Source organism: Acinonyx jubatus, chromosome B1, assembly GCF_027475565.1.
Source record: "Acinonyx jubatus isolate Ajub_Pintada_27869175 chromosome B1, VMU_Ajub_asm_v1.0, whole genome shotgun sequence".
NCBI lineage: Eukaryota > Metazoa > Chordata > Mammalia > Carnivora > Felidae > Acinonyx > Acinonyx jubatus.
This window is the reverse complement of record NC_069382.1, coordinates 42,364,534-42,383,509: the sequence shown is the minus strand read 5'-3', so window position 1 is coordinate 42,383,509 and position 18,976 is coordinate 42,364,534. Positions and strand designations below refer to the sequence as shown.

Here is an 18,976-nt window from a genome sequence, read left to right as displayed (position 1 = left end):
GTCCAGGTTTCCAGAAGAGAAGTTCCAGCACATCAGTGGAGCAAAAAAAAAAAGAAAAAAAAAAGAGTTTGGATGCATTTGGAGCTGTTTAGTGCCACGCATGAACAAAAGGCAGTTTTCCATCACTCAGCCTGGTGCATTACAGGATTGAGAAAAGTCTTATAAGCTTAAGAATTCTGCCACAAAAGGGAGCAAGAAGATGGAGCAGATATATCCAGACAAGGTGTGAAAAAGCCTCAAAATCCCTAGCAGAGCTGACGGAAGGTATTTCTTTCATGAAAGCAGTTTCTCTTGTAGCTCAATGAACTTAATTCAAAATAGCTGTTTTAGGGAAATTCGAAGAGCTGCAAGAAAACACAAAGAGATACTAAATGAAAACAGTACATGAACAAACTGAGAAGTTTAACAGAGAGATAGAAATCATTGAAGGGAACCAAACAGAAATTCTGGAGCTGAGGAATACAGTGAACCAAATGGGGAATGCAATGGAGAGCATCAACAGCATAATGGATAAAACAGAAGAAAAATAATATGTGAGTTAGAAGATAGGAATTATGAAATTATCCAACCAGAGAAAAACAAAGAAAAAAATGAGAAAGAGCAAAGAAATCCTATGCGATCCGTGGAATATCATCAAAAGAAACAAGTGCCATAAGGAAAAGAGAAGAAGGAGATTGAAAGCTTATTTAAAGAAATAGTGGGTAAAAATCATATGTGACTATTTCATTACATGCAGAAGAAGCACTTGAGAAACTACAACATATTTTAATGGTGAAAATTTCAACAAATTCCTGGATTTTTTGTTGTTGTTGTTTCTTGTGTTTTTGCATTTTCTGCATATTTGATAGGGAAGTATCCTCTTCCAGACTTCATGGAGTGGTTTTGGTGGGGAAATATCTTTACTATTGGTGACTGTGTTGTGGAATCTCAGAGGAGTATAGAGGTTCCAGCTCCAGGGCAGGCACTGTGGCACAGTGTCTATGTAGCTCCTTCAGCTGAGGTCAGTGCCAGTGAAGATTGCAGGGGGTCCTCAAATGGCCAAAGCCGTGGCAAGGTTGTTGGGTTCTTCAGTGAAAAAGGCTCCTGGCAGCCTACTTATCACCCTTTCTCCCATGGAAGATATTGTGGCTAAGGGGATCCCTTGTATCAGTTTGTGGGCTCCCTTGTAGTGGTGGTGTAATAGTGGAGGTGGTGGTGGTGGTGGTGGCGGCGGCGGCGGCGGCATGGTGTCTGATGCACAGGGCCTGTGTAGCAGTGATAGGGTGCTCACAGAGTGAAAGCATGCCAAGGTCTGGGGCCTTGGCTAGCCCAGAGTGTCAGTGGCTCTGTTGCCTCAGGCCCAGGTGATCCTGGAGTATCTGTGGAGGCAGAGATTGGAAAGCATGTGTTCATTGAACAGCAACAGATCCAGGGTCTATCTGAATAGCACACAGAGGCAGTGGTTCTTGTGCTTGAGATATGGGTGTATGTGGAGCATCTGTTGCTCTGGAGTCTGGGGAAGCTGCAGTGTGTTTGGGGAAAGGGGTGGCAGCCCTGGTTCTGGGACAGCAGAACATCAACTCTTTCTGAGTGGGGCACAGCAGCATCTTTTTTTTTCTTTTTTCAACAGCATCTTTTTATCTGGAGTACCAGCAGTTGTGATGGCTGTTGATAACCTCAGTGGCAAAAGCTACCAGTGCCTCTGTGGAGCTCCAGGTGAATGCTGGGATCCTCTACTGTGAAAGCTGTGGAAAGGTTATGGCTGTCATGGGAATTGTGGAGATCCTTAGTGGAAAAGTCTGCAGTGTCCTCCGCAGAGCAGGCCCCTGGGTACTGTGTGGCATCTGCTGAATGCTATTTATAGCTCCCACCCTTCTTTGTTCCTAGTTGTGCGCGCGTGTCTCCACTAAGTCGATCTCCCCAGTAATTCTTTCTATTCAGTTATTCTCACCCTTTGTTTTTGCTCTACTACATAGCTGTAACTTTTTTTTCTGTAACTTCTTAAATGATACTCTTGAGCCCTTCCTGGGCTATTTTCATTTGTGGATAGCTGTCTTCTTGTTTTCTTGTGAGGGGATGAAGGCATCTCCTACTCTGCCATGTGGCAGATCTTACTTTTCCTCAGTAGAATTTTTTTTTTCAAATTTTTATTTAAATTCTAGTTAGTAAACATAGTGTAATATTGGTTTCAGGAGTAGAATTTACTGATTCATCACTTACTTTAACGCAAAAATGCCCTCCTTAATACCCATCACCCATTTAGTCCATCTGCCATCCATCTCCCTCTATCAACCCTCAGTTTGTTCTCTATCACTAAGAGTCTCTTATGGTTTGCTTACCTATTTTTTTCCCTTCCCATATGTTGATCTTTTTTACCTCTTAAATTCACATATGAGAGAAATCATATGGTATTTGTCTTTCTCTGACTGATTTACTTTGCTTAGCATAATACATTCTAGCTCTATCCATGTCCTTGTAAATGCAAGATTTCATTCTTTTTGATCGCTGAGTAATATTCCATTGTGTATATATATATATATATATATATATATATATATATATATACATCACATCTTCTTTATTAATTCTTTAGTCAGTGGACATTTGGGTTCTTTCCATAGTTTTCTATTGTTGATAATACTGCTATAAATACTGGGGCACATGTCCCCCTTCAAATCAGTATTTTTGTATACTTTGGTTAATACCTAGTAATGCAAATACTAGATCTTGGGTAGTTCTATTTTTAACTTTTTGAAGAACCTCCATACTGTTTTCCAGAAAGGCTACACCAGTTTGCATTCCTAATAACAGTGTAGAGAGTTCCTCTTTCTTTGCATTTTTGCAAACATCTGTTGTTTCCTGTGTTGTTAATTATAGCCATCATGGCAGGTGTGAGGTGGTATCTCATTGTCATTTTGATTTGTAATTCCCTGATGATGAGTGATCTGAGTATCTTTTCCTGTGTCTGTTTGCCACCTGGATGTCTTCTTCAGAAAAGTGTCCATTCGTGTCTTCTGCCCATTTCTTAAGTGGATAATATATTTTTTGGGTATTGAGTTTGATAAATTCTTTATAGATTTTGGATAGTAACCCTTTAGTATGTACTTTGCAAATATCTTCTCCAATTCTGGTGGTTGCCTTTTAGTTTTGTTGATTATTTCCTTCACTGTGCAGAAGCTTTTTATCTTGATGAAGTCCTAGTAGTTCGTTTTCGCTTTTGTTTCCTTTGCCTCCAGCAACATGCCTAGTAAGAAGTTGCTTTGCTGATGTCATAGAGGTTGCTGCCTATGTTCTAGTCTTGTATTTTAATGGGTTCCTATCTCACATTTAGTACTTAAACCCATTTTGAGTTTATTTTTGTGTATGGTGTAAGAAAGTGGTCTAGTTTCATTCTTCTGCATGTCACTGCCCAGTTTTCCTAACACCATTTGAAGAGAATGTCTTTTTTCCATTGAATATTCTTTCCTGTTTTGTTGAAGATTAGTTGACCATATAGTTGTGGGTCAATTTCTGGTTTTTCTGTTCTGTTCCATTAATCTACATGTCTGTTTTTTGCCAGATGTCTTGATGACTACAGCTTTGTAATATAGCTTAGAATCTAGAATTGTGATGCCTCCAGCTTTGCTTTTCTTTTTCAGGATTGCTTCAGCTCTTCAGGGTCTTTTGTGGAACCATATAAATGTTAGGATTGTTTGTTTTAACTCTGTAAAAAATGCTGGGGTAAAAAATGCTCTGTAAAAAATGATAGGGATTGCATTAAATGTGTAGGTTGTTTTTGGTATTAGAGACATTGTAACAATAATTGTTCTTCCAATCCATGAACACGGTTTTGTTTTTTTTTATTTCTTTATGTCCTCTTCAATTTCTTTCATAAGTGTTTTATAGTTTTCACAGTACAGATCTTTTACCTCTTTGGTTAGGTTTATTCTTAGGTATCTTATTGATTTTGATGCAATTGAGTGTAAATGGAATCAATTCCTTGATTTCTCTTTCTGCTACTTCATTACTGGTGTATAGCAATGCAACAGATTTCTGCACGTTGATTTTATATCCTAGAACTTTGGTAAATTCATGTATTAGTTCTAGAAATTTTTTGGTGGAGTCTTTGGGTGTTTTTTTTTTTTAATTACAAAACTTGTTAATGTTTGTTTTTGAGAGAGAGAACAGCAAGGGAGGGGCAGAGAAAGAGTGAAACACAGAATTTGAAGCAGGCTCTCAGCTGTCAGCAGAGAGCCTGATGCAGGGCTCAAACTAACGAACTGCAAGATCATGACCTGAGCCAAAGTTGGTTGCTTAACTGACTTGACCACCCAGGTGCCCCTTGGGTTTTCTACATAGAGTATCAGATCATCTGCAAATAGTGAAAGTTTGACTTCTTCCTTGCTAATTTCATGTCTTTTATTTCTTTTTGTTGTCTGATTGCCAAGGCTAAGACTTCTAGTACTACGTTAAATATTAATGGTGAGAATGGACATCCCTGTCCTGTTCCTGACTCTAGGGGAAAAGCTCTCATTTTTTTCCTCCATTGAGGATGATATTAGCTGTGGGTCTTTCATATGTGCCCTTTAAAATGTTGAGGTATGTTCCATATAGTCCTACATTGTTGAGGGTTTTTGTCAAGAATGGATGTTGTGTTTTGTCAATGCTTTTTCTGAATCTTTTGAGAATTGTATGGTTCTTATCCTTTATTAATGCGGTTGATTTGATTGTGAATATTGAACTACCAGGAATAAGTACCATTTGATTGTAGTGAATTTCTGTTAATGTACTGTTAGATTTGATTTGCTAGTCTCTGAGAATTTTTGCATCTATGTTCATCAGGGATATTGGCCTATAATTCTCCTTTTTAGTGGAGTCTTTGTCTGGTTTTAGAATCAAGTTAATGGTGGCTTCCTAGAATGGAAATTTTCCTTACATTTCTATTTTTTTTGGAATAGTTTGAGATGGATAGGTATTACGTCTTCTTTAAATATCTGGTAGAGGGGCGCCTGGGTGGCTCAGTCGGTTGGGCAGCCGACTTCGGCTCAGGTCATGATCTCACGGTCCGTGAGTTCGAGCCCTGCATCGGGCTCTGTGCTGACAGCTCAGAGCCTGGAGCCTGTTTCAGATTCCGTGTCTCCCTTTCTCTGACCCTCCCCCGTTCATGCTCTGTCTCTCTCTGTCTCAAAAATAAATAAACGTTAAAAAAAAAATTAAATATCTGGTAGACCAAGGGATACAGGAGTACTGATGCATAGGGGCACTTGTACCCCAATGTTTATAGCAGCACTCTCAACAATAGCCAAATTGTGGAAAAAGCCTAAATGTCCATCAACTGATGAATGCATAAAGAAATTGTGGTTTATATACACAATGGAGTACTACGTGGCAATGAGAAAGAATGAAACATGGCCCTTTGTAGCAACGTGGATGGAACTGGAGAGTGTTATGCTAAGTGAAATAAGCCATACAGAGAAAGACAGATACCATATGTTTTCACTCTTATGTGGATCCTGAGAAACTTAACAGAAACCCATGGGGGAGGGGAAGGAAAAAGAAGAAAAAAAAGAGGTTAGAGTGGGAGAGAGAGCCAAAGCATAAGAGACTCTTAAAAACTGAGAACAAACTGAGGGTTGATGGGGGGTAGGAGGGAGGGGAGGGTAGGTGATGGACATTGAAGAGGGCATCTTTTGGGATGAGCACTGGGTGTTGTATGGAAACTAATTTGACAATAAATTTCATATAATAAAAAAATAAAAGTAAAAGTAAAAAAATAAAAGAAAATAAATATCTGGTAGAATTCCCCTGGGAAACCATCTGGCCCTGGTCTTTTTTTTTGCTGGGAGATTTTTTTTATTACTGATTCAGTTTATTTGCTGGTTATGGGTCTTTTCAAGTTTTCTATTTCTTTCTGTTGCAGTTCTTGTAGTTTGCATGTTTTTAGGAATTTATATATTTCTTCAAGATTGTTCAGTTTGTTGGCATATGATTTTTCATAATATTCTATTATAATAGTTTGTATTTCTCTGGTGTCAGTTGTGATCTCTCTTACGTTCATGATTTTTTTTGGGTACTTTCTCTTTCTTTTTGAGAAATCTGGTTAGGGGTTTATAAATTTTGTTTATTCTTTCAAAGAACCAGCTCTTAATTTTGTTTTTCAGTTGTCCTGTTTTGTGTGTGTGTGTGTGTGTGTGTGTGTTTCTATGATGTTTATATCTGCTGTAATCTTTATTATTTCCCTTCTTCTGCTGGCTTTAGGCTTTATTTGCTGTTCTTTCTCTAGCTCCTTTAGATGTAAGGTTATGCTGAGTATTTGAGACATTTCTGAGGTAGGTAGGCCTGTATTGCAATGTACTTCCCTCTAAGGACCACCTTTGCTGCCTGTCAAAGGTTTTGGACTGTTGTGTTTTCATTTCCATTTGCTTTCATGCATTTTTTAAATTTCTTCTTTAATTTCCTTGTTAATCTATTCATTATTTAGGTGAATGTTTCTTAACCTTCATGTATTTAAGGGCTTTTTTTCGTTGTGGTTGACTTCATGTTTCATAACATTGTGATCTGACAATATGCATGTCATGATCAAAAACTTTTTGTGCTTGTTGAGGCCTGATTTGTGACTCAGTATGTGATCTCCTCTGGAGAATGTCTCATGTATATTTAAAAATAATGTCTATTCTGCTGCTTTAGGATGAAATGTTCTGAATATATCTGTGAAGTCCATCTGTTCCAGTGTGTCTTTCAAAGCCATTGTTTCCTTGTTGATTTCCTGCTTAGATAATATGTCCATTGTTGTAAGTGGGGTGTTAAAGTCCCCTTTTGATGTCCATTAGCATGATAGAGGGTTCTCTATCCCCTCACTTTCAATCTTCAGGTGACTCTAGGTCTAAAATGAGTCTCTTGAGGCAATGTATAGATGGGTCTTGTTTTCTAACCCATTCAGTTACCCTGTGTCTTTTGATTGGATCAGTTTGTCCATTTACATTCAGAGTGATAATTGATAGGTATGAATTTAGTGCCTTTGTGTTATGTATAAAGTTGGTGTTTCTGGTGATGTTCTCTGTTCCTTTCTAGTCTTTGTTGCTTTTGGTCCTTTCCCCCTACTCAAGAGTCTCCTTTAACATTTCTTGCAGGGCTAGTTTAGTGGTCATGAACTCTTTTAGTTTTTGTTTGTCTGTGAAGCTTTTTATCTCTCCTATTCTGAATGATGATCTTGCTGGATATTCTTGGATGCATATTTATCCCATTCAGCATGTTGAATATGTCATCACAGTCCCTTCTGGCTGCCAAGTTTCTGTGGAGAGATCTGCTGCTAACCTGATTTGTCTTCTCTTATAGTTTAGGGATTTCTTTTCCCTTGTTGTTTTCAGGATTCTTTCTTTATCTTTGTATTTTGCAAATTTAACTATAGTATGTCTTGGTGTTGGCCTACTTTTTTTTTTTATTTTGATGGGAATTCTCTGTGTCTCCTGAATTTGGATATTTGTATCCTCCAGATTAGGGAAGTTTTCTGCTCTAGTTTGCTCAATAAATTTATGCACCTTTTTCCCCTCTCTCCTTCTTCTGGGACTCCTGTGATACAATGTTATCATGCTTTACAGAGTCACTGAATTCCCTTAGTCTCTATTCATGATCCATTATTTTTCTTTCCAGCTTCATTATTTTCCATAATTTTATCTTCTCTATCACTGATTCATAGCTCTGATTCACCCATCCTAGTTGTCATTGTGTCCAGTCAACCTTGTATCTCAGAGAATTTTTTAAATTTCAGCCTGACTAGTTTTTAGTTCTTTTATCCCTGCAGTAAGGGATTCTCTAACGTCTTCTATGCTTTTCTCAAGCCCATCTATTATCCTTGTAATTGTTGTTTTAATTTCTGGTTCAGGCATCTTATATCTGTATTGATTAACTCCCTGGCCATTACTTCTTCTTCCTACTCTTTTTTTGGGGGTGAATTCCTACATATTGTCATTTTGTCTAAGTCACTGTTGTGTGTGTGTGTGTGTGTGTGTGTGTGTGTGTGTGTGTGTGATTTTCAGAAAAGCCACTTATATTCCTCCCCCTGATAGTAATGTCTTTATTAGGAAAAGATAGATAGATAGATAGATAGATAAATAAAAGGGCCTTTACTGCCTTGAGGCTGGTACTTCAGGAGGTGTTTCAGAGTGTACACTCTGCTATTGTGTTTTGGCTTCTCCTTCCCTCACATCAGTCCTCTGCAGAGTTTCTCCTTGCCTGCAGTGGAGGTGTTTGTGCTTTGTTCACTGTTTGTCAAGTTTTAGCTAGGTGTATGCTGGTCTTCTTGTTAAAAGAAGTTAGATCCAAAAAAAGAGGATAGATCCTATTTCCCCTAGATCTGATGCTCTGCATTACTCTATAATCAGTAGACTTGGTTTATTCTGGTGTTCTGGGAGAGGTGCCTGCTACACTGTCAGGTGGACTTGCCCTAGCAGAGATGCACCTGCAGGGCTCAGTTGGGTGTGGCTTGGTTTAAGCAGCTCCAGCCTCCACTGGATGGTGTTGTGTTGCTCAGTGAAGTGGTTTAGTGCTTATGGGTGGGAGGAAATGGTGCTACTCTGCTCTCTTCAGGAAGCTCTCACAGAAGAGCAAACATTCACGTCTCCTTTTCCCCCAGCTTCCATCAAATCCCTGCCTTCATTAGGTCTCTGTGTTTGAGGTGTCTGGCTGCTAGGCAGCATAGTATTCCTGTGTTTTGTCTCAGGGGCATGGCTGGATTTCAAACCTCCAAATTTTAGGGATCTGTATGATGTGGTCCTGCACTGATACACTGGGGAGTGTTTTGCCACGCTGTGGCTGCCTCCAGTTCATCCCAGAAAATGGTCACTGGACTGCACAGTGGTTTGGAATTTATGGTAGAGCACAGCAAACACCTGGCACCAAAGTTTTTTGCCCTAAGTTGGTGTCTTTGTTCGTATGCTAGTGAACATTGCAGCATGTTGGGTCCACCAGTTCTTTTGTCCCCAGAGAGGCTGTGCCACCACTCCAAAATGCATTCCCAGAAAGGGAACTGTTTTTCCCTTTGTGACCCACGGGATCCTCAGACCATGCATCCCATTTGCCAGTCTCTGGCCTCCTTGCCCTCTGAGTACTGAGTACCGTTAAGCCCACCAGGCACGGCCCTGGCATTGCATGGACTTCTAAAACTTAAGACTTTGTGCTCCACTGCTTATTAAAGCTTTCTGTGGTCAGTCCCTCTCCTTTCTCCTCTTCAATGGTTTTAGGGAAGAGTTTTTCTTGTGCAGTCCCCTGCACGTGCTTTCACTCTTTGTCTCTCTCTTTCTCTCGCTACTCTCTCATGTTCATGATTTCCTTCCCTCTGTGGCACCTGCAGTCCTTTTCTCCCCCAAATTAATTCTCTATAGCTCCTACCTTCCATAAGGCCATTTTTCTACCTGTAGATGTGCAGTTTGTTCTTTAAGCCCTCTGATCAATTTCATAGGTTTTCAGAATGATTTGATATGTATTTAACAGTGTTCAAGGGACGAGCCAAGCTTAGTGTCCCCCTACTCCTCCACCATCTTAACTCCTCTCATCAGTAGAATTTTTTAAGTGGAAGAGAAATAAATGTGTATCCTTAGCTTAGTAGATCTTCTAGTTCATTTCTTGGTACAATGTATAGGATTATCTTAATAAGAGAGATCAAGGCCTCAGAAATTCCTTACCATAAATTATTCTGTGAATGTTAGTATCCAGAGGGAGCCCACTCATTTCATTAACATTTGGTCCCAAACTCCCAGACTCAAAATCTATCACACATTTTCAGTATAGATGATACCCCACTGTCTTTGGCCCCTAGAAAAGTTCTTTGTAAGTGGTAAATGTGTTGGTATGATAGATACAAGGAATATAGGAATGGTGGCTATTGGAAGATAGTACTTGTGCATTTATCTGAGGTAAAATGGAGTATCTTAGAAACAAATTGTGGTATTGTAGAGTCTATAAAAGTGAGAATATCACTAGGAAGTTTCAAGAATTATATAATGGAAGTTGCAGGTATTCAAAGTGGTTATTCAGTTGAGCTTAGTGTGTGTGATCTCATGAATGGTAATGGATTGCTTATAAAGTATCTGTAAGATCACTTATGTTAATAGTGATCTCATTTAATTCAGTATTCCAAATTCACCAATTCCCAAAATGTATTTACATAGGTTGAGATGGCTACGTGATCTCCCACTGGTCCTCTGAACCCTGGCTCAGTATTATATTCTTGTTATTAGTGAACTGTGGCATCTGGTGTGGTATGAGACACCCATTCCTAAAATTTTTGGCTTACCACAGTGGCAATCCCCTTCATTGGTTAAAAAATAAAGTAAATTGTTATTATACATATATAGTGGTTCAAAGAGCTTTATTTATCTCATATAATATTCTAGAGGTAGGCATGTTATCAGAGGCATTTCAGCAACTTTGCTGTAATGACATTTTCCATTTACTGTAATGGTCTTTATTCTTGCTTAGCAATCCCTTGTGTCTCTGGTAGAAGGTGGTTTCCCAGCACAAAATCTTCATACCAGTCCATGGAATCAAGGAAAGAAGAAATGAGAGTGTACTTAGCTTCTACTTACTGATATTAACTTGATGTTTTGGATATATAATATCTACTGCTTTTCCTCTGGCCAGAATCTAGTCACATAACCACATCTGGTTGCAAGAGAGTCTGAGAAATGTTTTCTTTAGCTTGGTTTCTGTTGCCCTGCTATTAATAAGAAACTTCTGTCACTAGTGGAAAAAAGAAGGAATGGATATTGGGAGGAAGTGCCAGTTTCTATGCTATCTTTCCTCTCTCTTTAGCTCAGCATTAGTCATTATAAGTTATGGTAGCATGATACTCTTTGTACTAGTCATGTTTGTCTGGAGTGCTGAAGTTTATATACAGAAGGCAGAGATCAGTATGGATTTGAATATCATCAACTGTTTTATTGATGATAATAAGTAAGATTTCACAGTAAACTCCTAGCTTCATCCCTTCCTGTAGAGATCTCAGGTAGGATTTTCTTAGTACCATTTTCTAGGAGCTGTCCAATTTTCACATGACTACTGTGGAAAATATCCTATTAATATAGTATGGTCTAATAATACATTTATTCATATTTGTTTATACTGTAGTGGGTACCTAACCAGATCTGGTCCAATTGCAGTACTCTCCAACCTTGCTACAGTTGGTCTGTGCTAAGGTGAGCATCTGACTCATGTTAAGGGAGATTGGGAAGTCCTGAGTCTCTTCTCTGGAATTTTGGGCCATTGAACAAGAGAATTTTCCCTCTAAGTACTCAAAATATCATATGTATAGCTCTAGAGTTTTTGACAGCTATGATTTTGACCATGTGGGGAAAGGTGGGCCTCAAAGAAATGGAGAAATGAAGCTGGAGTGTAATCATATATGAAAACAAGAGAAAGGGAGATAAACTACTTATATTTCTTCCTTTAATGCCAGTGTAATAAATAATATTTAATCTGCCTGTTCTTGTCTCATAATTTTTATGGATTTTCTGGACTTGTTAGAAGTGGTTATTTTTCCATCATTTCAGTTGGTGTACAGCAGTACTCTATAGTTTATTAAAGGTGGAAAAGCATTGTAGGTCAAGGGGCTTCAGATTCTATGAGTAAGACTTATTTATCTTAAATTGCTCTTAAGACTGTTTTAGAAGCCATGAAGAAAAGATTTCTACTCTCTCCTCTCATCATTCGTGGAAAGTTTAAATTGGTTCTATCTGCAAATTCTTTGAAAAATGTAGCATTGATATGGCCTCTTTTAATAAAAATAGGGGATCACAAAAAAGAAAATATAATGAAATTAAGTGAGGTAACATTGGAAATATAATTTAGAAGAGATTACTAAGAAGTTTGTTTCAAACATTAATCTTTGAAAATCTCTATTGCTTTGGGGCACCTGGGTGGCTCAGTTGGTTGAGCATCTGACTCTCGGTTTCGTCTCAGGTTATGATCTGACAGTTCATGGGATCAAGCCCCACACTGGGCTCTGCACTTGTAACGTGGAACCTGCTTGGGATTCTCTCTCTTCCTATCTCTCTGCCCTTCCCCTTTTCACACTCTCTTTCTGTCAAAATAAATAAATAAACTTTCAAAAAAAATATGTATTGCCTCAAAGAGAGTAGGTATGGTTCGTATTGGAGGTCTTGATTTTGGATGTCAAACTCCATAAGGAAGGATGATTATGGGATATAGTTATCCAAGGTGTTGATTTTTTCATTCATTGAATAAATATTTATATAACACTTTAATTGGGTATGGCACTACCCTTCTAGCACTGGAAACCCAGTGATGGACAAGACAAAAAAAAAGATGTATATTGGAGGTTATAGTCCAGTGATTGGATCAGGCAATAGACATAAAAAGAAGAGCAGTGTTGCTGAAGTGTAGTAAACCAAACTGAGTAAAGACTGTGGCAAGAAAATTGGATTTTATCCTTGGGGTAGTATGAAGCCCTTAGAGACATTTAAGTAGGAGACTAATATATGAGTTTTATTTATTTATTTTTTAATGACTGATTTATGGTATGGAGAATGCACTATTTTAGGGAGTGGAAAAACAGAAGCAGGGAATCACTTAGAAGGCTGTTGTAGAATATTAGAAGAGAATTGATGATAGCTCAACTAGAGTTGTAGCCAGTGAGAAGGTAAGAAGTAATCATACTCTGGCTATATTTAGGAGATAGTGTCAGTAAGACTTGGATTAGGTGGTAGAGGCAGGCAGTAAGGTGAAAAAAGAAATCAAGGAAGATTCTTATTTTGGCCTGAACATCTGGTTGACTAATTGTCCTAAAAACTGAAATAAGGAAGTCTAGGGGTAAATCAGAGTATGTTGAACCGAAGATGAAGTTGAGTTAGATGTCAGGTTATGAAAGCTAAAATTTTAGCTAACATTTCATTGGCTCCCTTTATTCTAGTTGAGAGGAGGTAGCCTTTTATTCCATCTAACTGGAAACATAAGCCAGTAGTCTCTAATAGCAGTCAAGGAGTATAGCCTAAATATTCCTAATGCTCAATGCTATATATGAGGATTGCCTAAATTTTTTGCAATAATTTTCCAATACTTACATCTATTGCCCTAGTACCAGCCATGCACAAATATCTATGCCAGTGTATTTACTATTTAATTGTATCCCATAGCATTTTATAATAGTGTATAGGCAATCTAAATACACTATTTGGACTATGGAAGGACAGATTCTTTTAGTAGATTTGGTTGCTATACTGGATATGAGGTAACATTTTGACATGTGACTTCACATTTGCAAAGTGTTGCCCTTTTAGTGTTTCCATCTTACTCTGGAAAACACAGACTGGTCTGAGAGAAAGTCTCTAACACTAATGAAAGATGGTATTCAGGAGAGAAATTAATATAAAGCTCATTGGTATCTTCACAAAAGATGGACTAATAAAAAATAGGCTAGTTGAAGAACATTAGTTTTAAGAGAATTCATTTGACTACGGATCTTTCTCAACTTATGATGGGGTTACATCTTGATAAACCATACATTTAATACACTTAACCTACTGAACATCAGAGCGTAGGCTATGATGAGCCTACCTTAAAGGTGCTCAGAAAGAACCCTTACATTAGCCTACAATAGGGCAAAATCATCTGACACAAAGCTTATTTTGTAACAAAGTATTGAATATCTCATGTAATTTTTTGGGTACTATAGAAAAGTGAAAAACAGAATGGTTATATGCATACAGAATGGTTGTAAGTATATTGGTTGTTTATGCTTATGATCATGAGGCTGACTTGGAATTGTGGCTTGCTGCTGCTGCCCAGCATCACAAGTGAGTATCATACCACTTAGCCCAGGAAAAGATTAAAATTTAAATTCTGAAGTACAGATTCTACTGAATGCATATTGTTTTTGCACCATCATAAATTAAAAAAAAATGTTAAGTTGAAATGTGAGTCGGGAACTGTCTGTATTCTGTGACTAAACATAATTTTTATATTATAGCTCTAAACTGGATTGAATTATCCAATTTCTGACTTGTCCTGGGTAATATCTTGGTGTTTAACAAGTCCTGAATTGGCATTCTTGACCTGGTATTTCAGATTTACAAGTGAACTGATTAGACATTGTGAATACTTAGAAATAACATTGTCTGTCCTGATGGTACTATACAATCACCTTTGATGGACCAATGTTTAAAACTGGTGAAAAGAGAATTAGGAAATGGTAAAGAAAGAAAAAGAATGTTGGGGAAGATGTAGTTAATGAAAGGAGCAGGTAAACAAGAGAAATCCTCTTGATCCTAAAAGAAAATGGAAAAGGATTAAATGGGAATTCACAGTGGCTAAATAAACATCATGTTAATTAATTCTCATAACAATCTATTGCGGTAGATACTGTTTACTTTTATAGATGAGGCAGCTGGGCTTAGCAAGCTTCATTTTAGAGAAGGTAACTGTGCTAGGCAGAATTTTTTTTCTTAAAGTTTTAATTTAAATTCTAGTTAATTAACATACAGGGTAATAGTAGTTCAGGGAATAGACTGTTCCTGATATATAATTCCAATATAGTGATTCAACAATTCTGTACAACACCCAGTGCTCATTGCAACAAGTGTACTCCTTATCACCTATCACCCATTTAACCCACCCACTCCCTAACTGCCTGTCCTCTGGTAACCATCAGTTTGTTCTCCATAGTTAATAGTCTGTTTCTTGGTTTGCCTGCCTCTCTCCTTTTCCCCTTTGCTCATTTGTTTTCTTTCTTCAATTCTGCATATGAGTGAAATCATATGGTATTTGTCATTCACTGACTTATTTCACTTAGCATAATATTCTCTAGTTTCATCCACGTCATTGAAAATGACAAGATTTCATTCTTTTTTATGGCTGAGTAATATTCCATTGTGTGTGTGTGTGTGTGTGTGTGTGTGTGTGTGTGTATATACACATATATATGTGTATATATACATATATATGTATATATATACATACATATACATATATATGCACACATATACATATATATATGTATATACACTACTGTATCCATTCATCAATTGATGGACACTTGGGCTGTTTTCATAATTTGGCTAGTGTAGATAATACTGTTATAACCATCAGGGTGCTTGTATCCTTTCAAAATAGTATTTTTGTATTCCTTGGGTAAATACCTACTGCAATTGCTGAATCATAAAGTACTTCTATTTTTAACTTTTTGAGAAACCTTCATACTGTTTTCCACAGTGAGTCCACCAGTTTGTGTTCCCAACAACAGTGCAAGAGGGTTCCTCTTTCTCCACATCTCAACAACACCTGTTATTTCCTGTGTTGTTATTTTTAGCCATTATGAAAGGTGTGAGGTGGTACCTCATCATGGTTTTGGTTTGTATTTCCCTGATGATTGATGTTGAACATCTTTTCGTGTGTCTGTTAGCTATCTGGATGTCCTCTTTGCAAAAAATGTCTCTTCAAGTCTTCTTCCCATTTCTTAACTGGATTATTTGTTTTTTGGTTGTTGAGTTTGATAAGTTCTTTATAGATTTTGGATACTAACCCATTGTCAGATATGCCATTTGCAAATATCTTCTCCTGTTCCGTAAATTGCCTTTTAGTTTTGTTGATTGTTTCCTTCACTGTGCAGACACTTTATTTTGATGTAGCCCCAATAGTTTATTCTTGCATTGTTTCCTTTCCCTCAGGAGACATATCTGGAAAGAAGTTGCTATGGCCATTGTCAACATTTAGGTCTTTAATCCATTTTGAATTTACATTTGTGTATGGTGTAAGTAAGTGGTCTAGTTTCATTCATCTGCATGTTGCTGTCCAGTTTTCCCAACACCATTTGTTGAGGAAACTGTCTTTTTTCCATTGGATATTCTTTCTTTCCTTCTTGATGATTAATTGACCATACAATTGTGGGTTCATTTTTGGGTTCTATATTCTGTTCCATTGATCTATGTGCCTTTTTTTAAACTTATATTTGCCATTACCATACTGTTCTGGTAACTACAGCTTTGTAATATAAGTCAAAGTCCAGAAATGCGATGCCTCCAGCTTTGCTATTCTTTTGCAGGACTGCTTTGTGATTTAGGGTCTTTTGTGATTTCATGCAAATTCAAGACTCTGCTAGCGTTCAGGCCTTGGATTAATCCCCTTCCTTTGAGTTGGGGTAGAACCAGTGAATATGTGATGGAATGTCAATCCTGTGATTATAGTTAATAGTAAAGATGAAGGAATTTTGAAGATGTAATTAAGGTCCATAATTAGTGAACTTTGAGTTAAGCAAAAAGGAAGATCATTCTGAGTGAGCCTGACCTAATCATGTGAGCCCTTTAAAAGATGGGAGATGTCAGAGAGATTCTCTTGCTGGCTTGGAAGAAACAACCTGTCATGTTGTGAGAGGGCCATGTGACTAGGATGTGAGGGGAGTTCTAGGAGCCAAGAGCAACCCCTGCCAGATGGTAAGCAAATGAAGCTATGGCTACAAAAAAAAACCCCTGAATTCTACCAACAACCAATGAGCTCAGAAGAGGACTTCAGCCTCTGATGAGACTGCAGCCCCAGCCAGTAACATTATTTAGCCTTATGAGACTCTTGAGCAGAGAGAGACCTCACTTGTGTAACATAAATGGGTGTTGTTTTAAATTGCCAAGATTTTGGTAATATTTTACACAGTGATGAAAACTAAATACAGTAATGAAGGGAAAAGGTAGGTAATAGGTTGGCAGCTTTGCTCCTTTCATTTTAGACTTTCTGAAAGTACAATTAGGTTTCTTCAATGAGATTTTGTAATAGACCTGGCTTTTTATATGTTCCTACTCACAAACTAGGAAAATGAGTATTGTTTTCTTGCATTATCTCTCTATTGCCTTTTTCATAGAGCACTCTCATGGTTTACACTTCTGTAACTCTCCTTTCCCCTCATGATATCTTTTGTGATGCAAATAATTGAAAATGAAACAAAAGGGGAAATAATTATGAGCACTACTTTTCACTTTAATTCTCTTTTATTAAACAATCTCACTAGGAAAACTTTTGAATTAGATGCTAATATTAGAAGGCAAAGTAAATATGTAAGAGACAATGAACTAAGATGAAGAAGGGAGTTTTAATCGAAATATATTTCTAACTCTGACAGGTTCAAAAAATGCACCATTTGCCTGCTATGAAGAAATACAGTCTCACGCTGATAGGTTTGGGAACTGTGGTAAAATAAGAGGCAAATTTCAATCCTGTTCATGGAGGTATGCCATGGGAATATTAAAGATACTTTTCTTATGTTCTATAAGATTTTTTTTTTAGTTTTTCTCTCTATATTTCATTCATTCCAGTGGTTTCAAGTATCACATGTGTAAGGGAGTGAATTTTAAATCAAAATCGGTAGCCCTGACATCTTTCTTGTGTTATAGGCTAAATTTCTAATTTTAAACACCTATATGTGGGTGATCATTAGACTTCTAAATTCAATCCAAGATTGAAAGTAATAATATCCATTGCACTTTTCTTCTTTGAACCTGCTCATTTTTCTTTATAAAAATATTATCCTCACTCACTTGATTGTTTGCCCAAGCTGAAGACTGCCCAGTGTCCATAAAATGAAATTAAATTTCCCCTGCATTTGAAAAGCAAGATTTTTGATATTTTGGTCATTAATTTGTTTTAAACATTTATTAAGAACCTACTGTGTGGGGTGACTGGGTGACTCTGTCGCTTAGGTGTCAGACTTTGGCTCAGATCACAATCTCATGGTTGGTGAGCCTGAGCCCTATGCCAGGCTCTGTGATGACATCTGAGAGCCTGGAGCCTGATTTGGATTCTGTGTCTCCCTCTCTCTCTGCCCCTCCCCCACTTACACTCTGTCTCTCTCTCTCAAAAACAAATAAACATTAAAAAATATACATTTTAAAAGAATCTGCTATGTGCTGGATGGACACTGAACTAGATACTCATTAGTAAGCATACATGGCCCTTGTGCTTACTGAATTTGTACACTGGTAAACACACCACATAGTTTTGTTTCCTTGGTTGGTTATGCTGTTAATTTTGTTTGGAAATACCTTACTCTGGGGTGCCTGGGTGGCTCAATTGGTTAAGCGTCCGACTTCAGCTCAGGTCATGAACTCACGGTTCATGAGTTCAAGCCCCGCACTGGGCTCTGTGCTGACAGCTCAGAACCTGGAGCCTGCTTTGGATTCTGTGTCTCCCTCTCTCTCTGCCCCTCCCCCACTTTCACTTTCTTTCTCTCTCTCTCTCTCTCTCTCTCTCAAAAATAAATAAATGTTAAAAAAAAAACAGAAATACCTTACTCTGGCTATTGAAATTCTACTAATTTGTAAACTTTGACTTAGATTTATGAATCATCTTCTCTATGAAGTTTCTCCTAATTGCTAAGTTAGAATGGGTCCTCATCTTAAATCTCTGTGAGAATTAATTTATTGTGGCACTTTTAATGGGATTTATATTACATTTAGTATTAAACTGTAAGGTACTTGAGGTTAAGAGTAACAACTTATCACTCTTTCCCTCTACAGAGGGATATGAGATACTTGAGTGAATTGATTATTTGACAGTAAGTATATAATTCTTCACAGTGAATAAAAGACCTTTCATTAGCAGCATTGAAAGATAAGCTTGCAGAGTGATTTTCTTTTTAATTTTTAAAATATTTATTCATTTTTGAGAGAGAAAGAGAGAGGGAGAGAGAGAGAGAAGGAGTGTGCATTGGGAGGGACAGAGAGAGAGGGAGACCCAGAACTCAAGGCAGGCTCCAGGCTCCAGGCTGTCAGTACAGAGCACAACACAGGATTTGAACTCATGAACTGTGAGATCATGACCTGAGCCAAAGTCAGACGCTCAGCCAACTGAGCCACCCAGGCATCTCTGGAGTATTTACTTTAAATGTTAGTGTTAAATGTTACATTTTCCCTAGTTACATTTGCCATAAATGGAGAGCTGTACTTGGTTTTGTTTTGGTTTTTTTTGTCAAAGAAAGAAAATCTGAAGCATTTCTAACAAATTCCTAACAAATACCTAATGTGTA

At 37.6% G+C, this 18,976-nt stretch overlaps 1 protein-coding gene across 14 annotated transcripts in view; it reads left to right on the top strand.

Moving 5' to 3' along the window:
• ADAM32 (ADAM metallopeptidase domain 32) overlaps positions 1 to 18,976 on the top strand; it is a 181,899-nt gene that overhangs the window by 118,665 nt on the left and 44,258 nt on the right. For all 14 annotated transcript variants that reach the window (XR_003424269.2, XR_008295984.1, XR_008295983.1 and 11 more), the window contains one exon: positions 17,075 to 17,180. Coding sequence is in view for 8 of the 14 variants with exons in the window: in XM_027070979.2 (XP_026926780.1) it covers positions 17,075 to 17,180 (106 nt within the window). In the remaining 6 variants the exon portion in view is untranslated. The remainder of the gene's footprint in view (positions 1 to 17,074; positions 17,181 to 18,976) is intronic.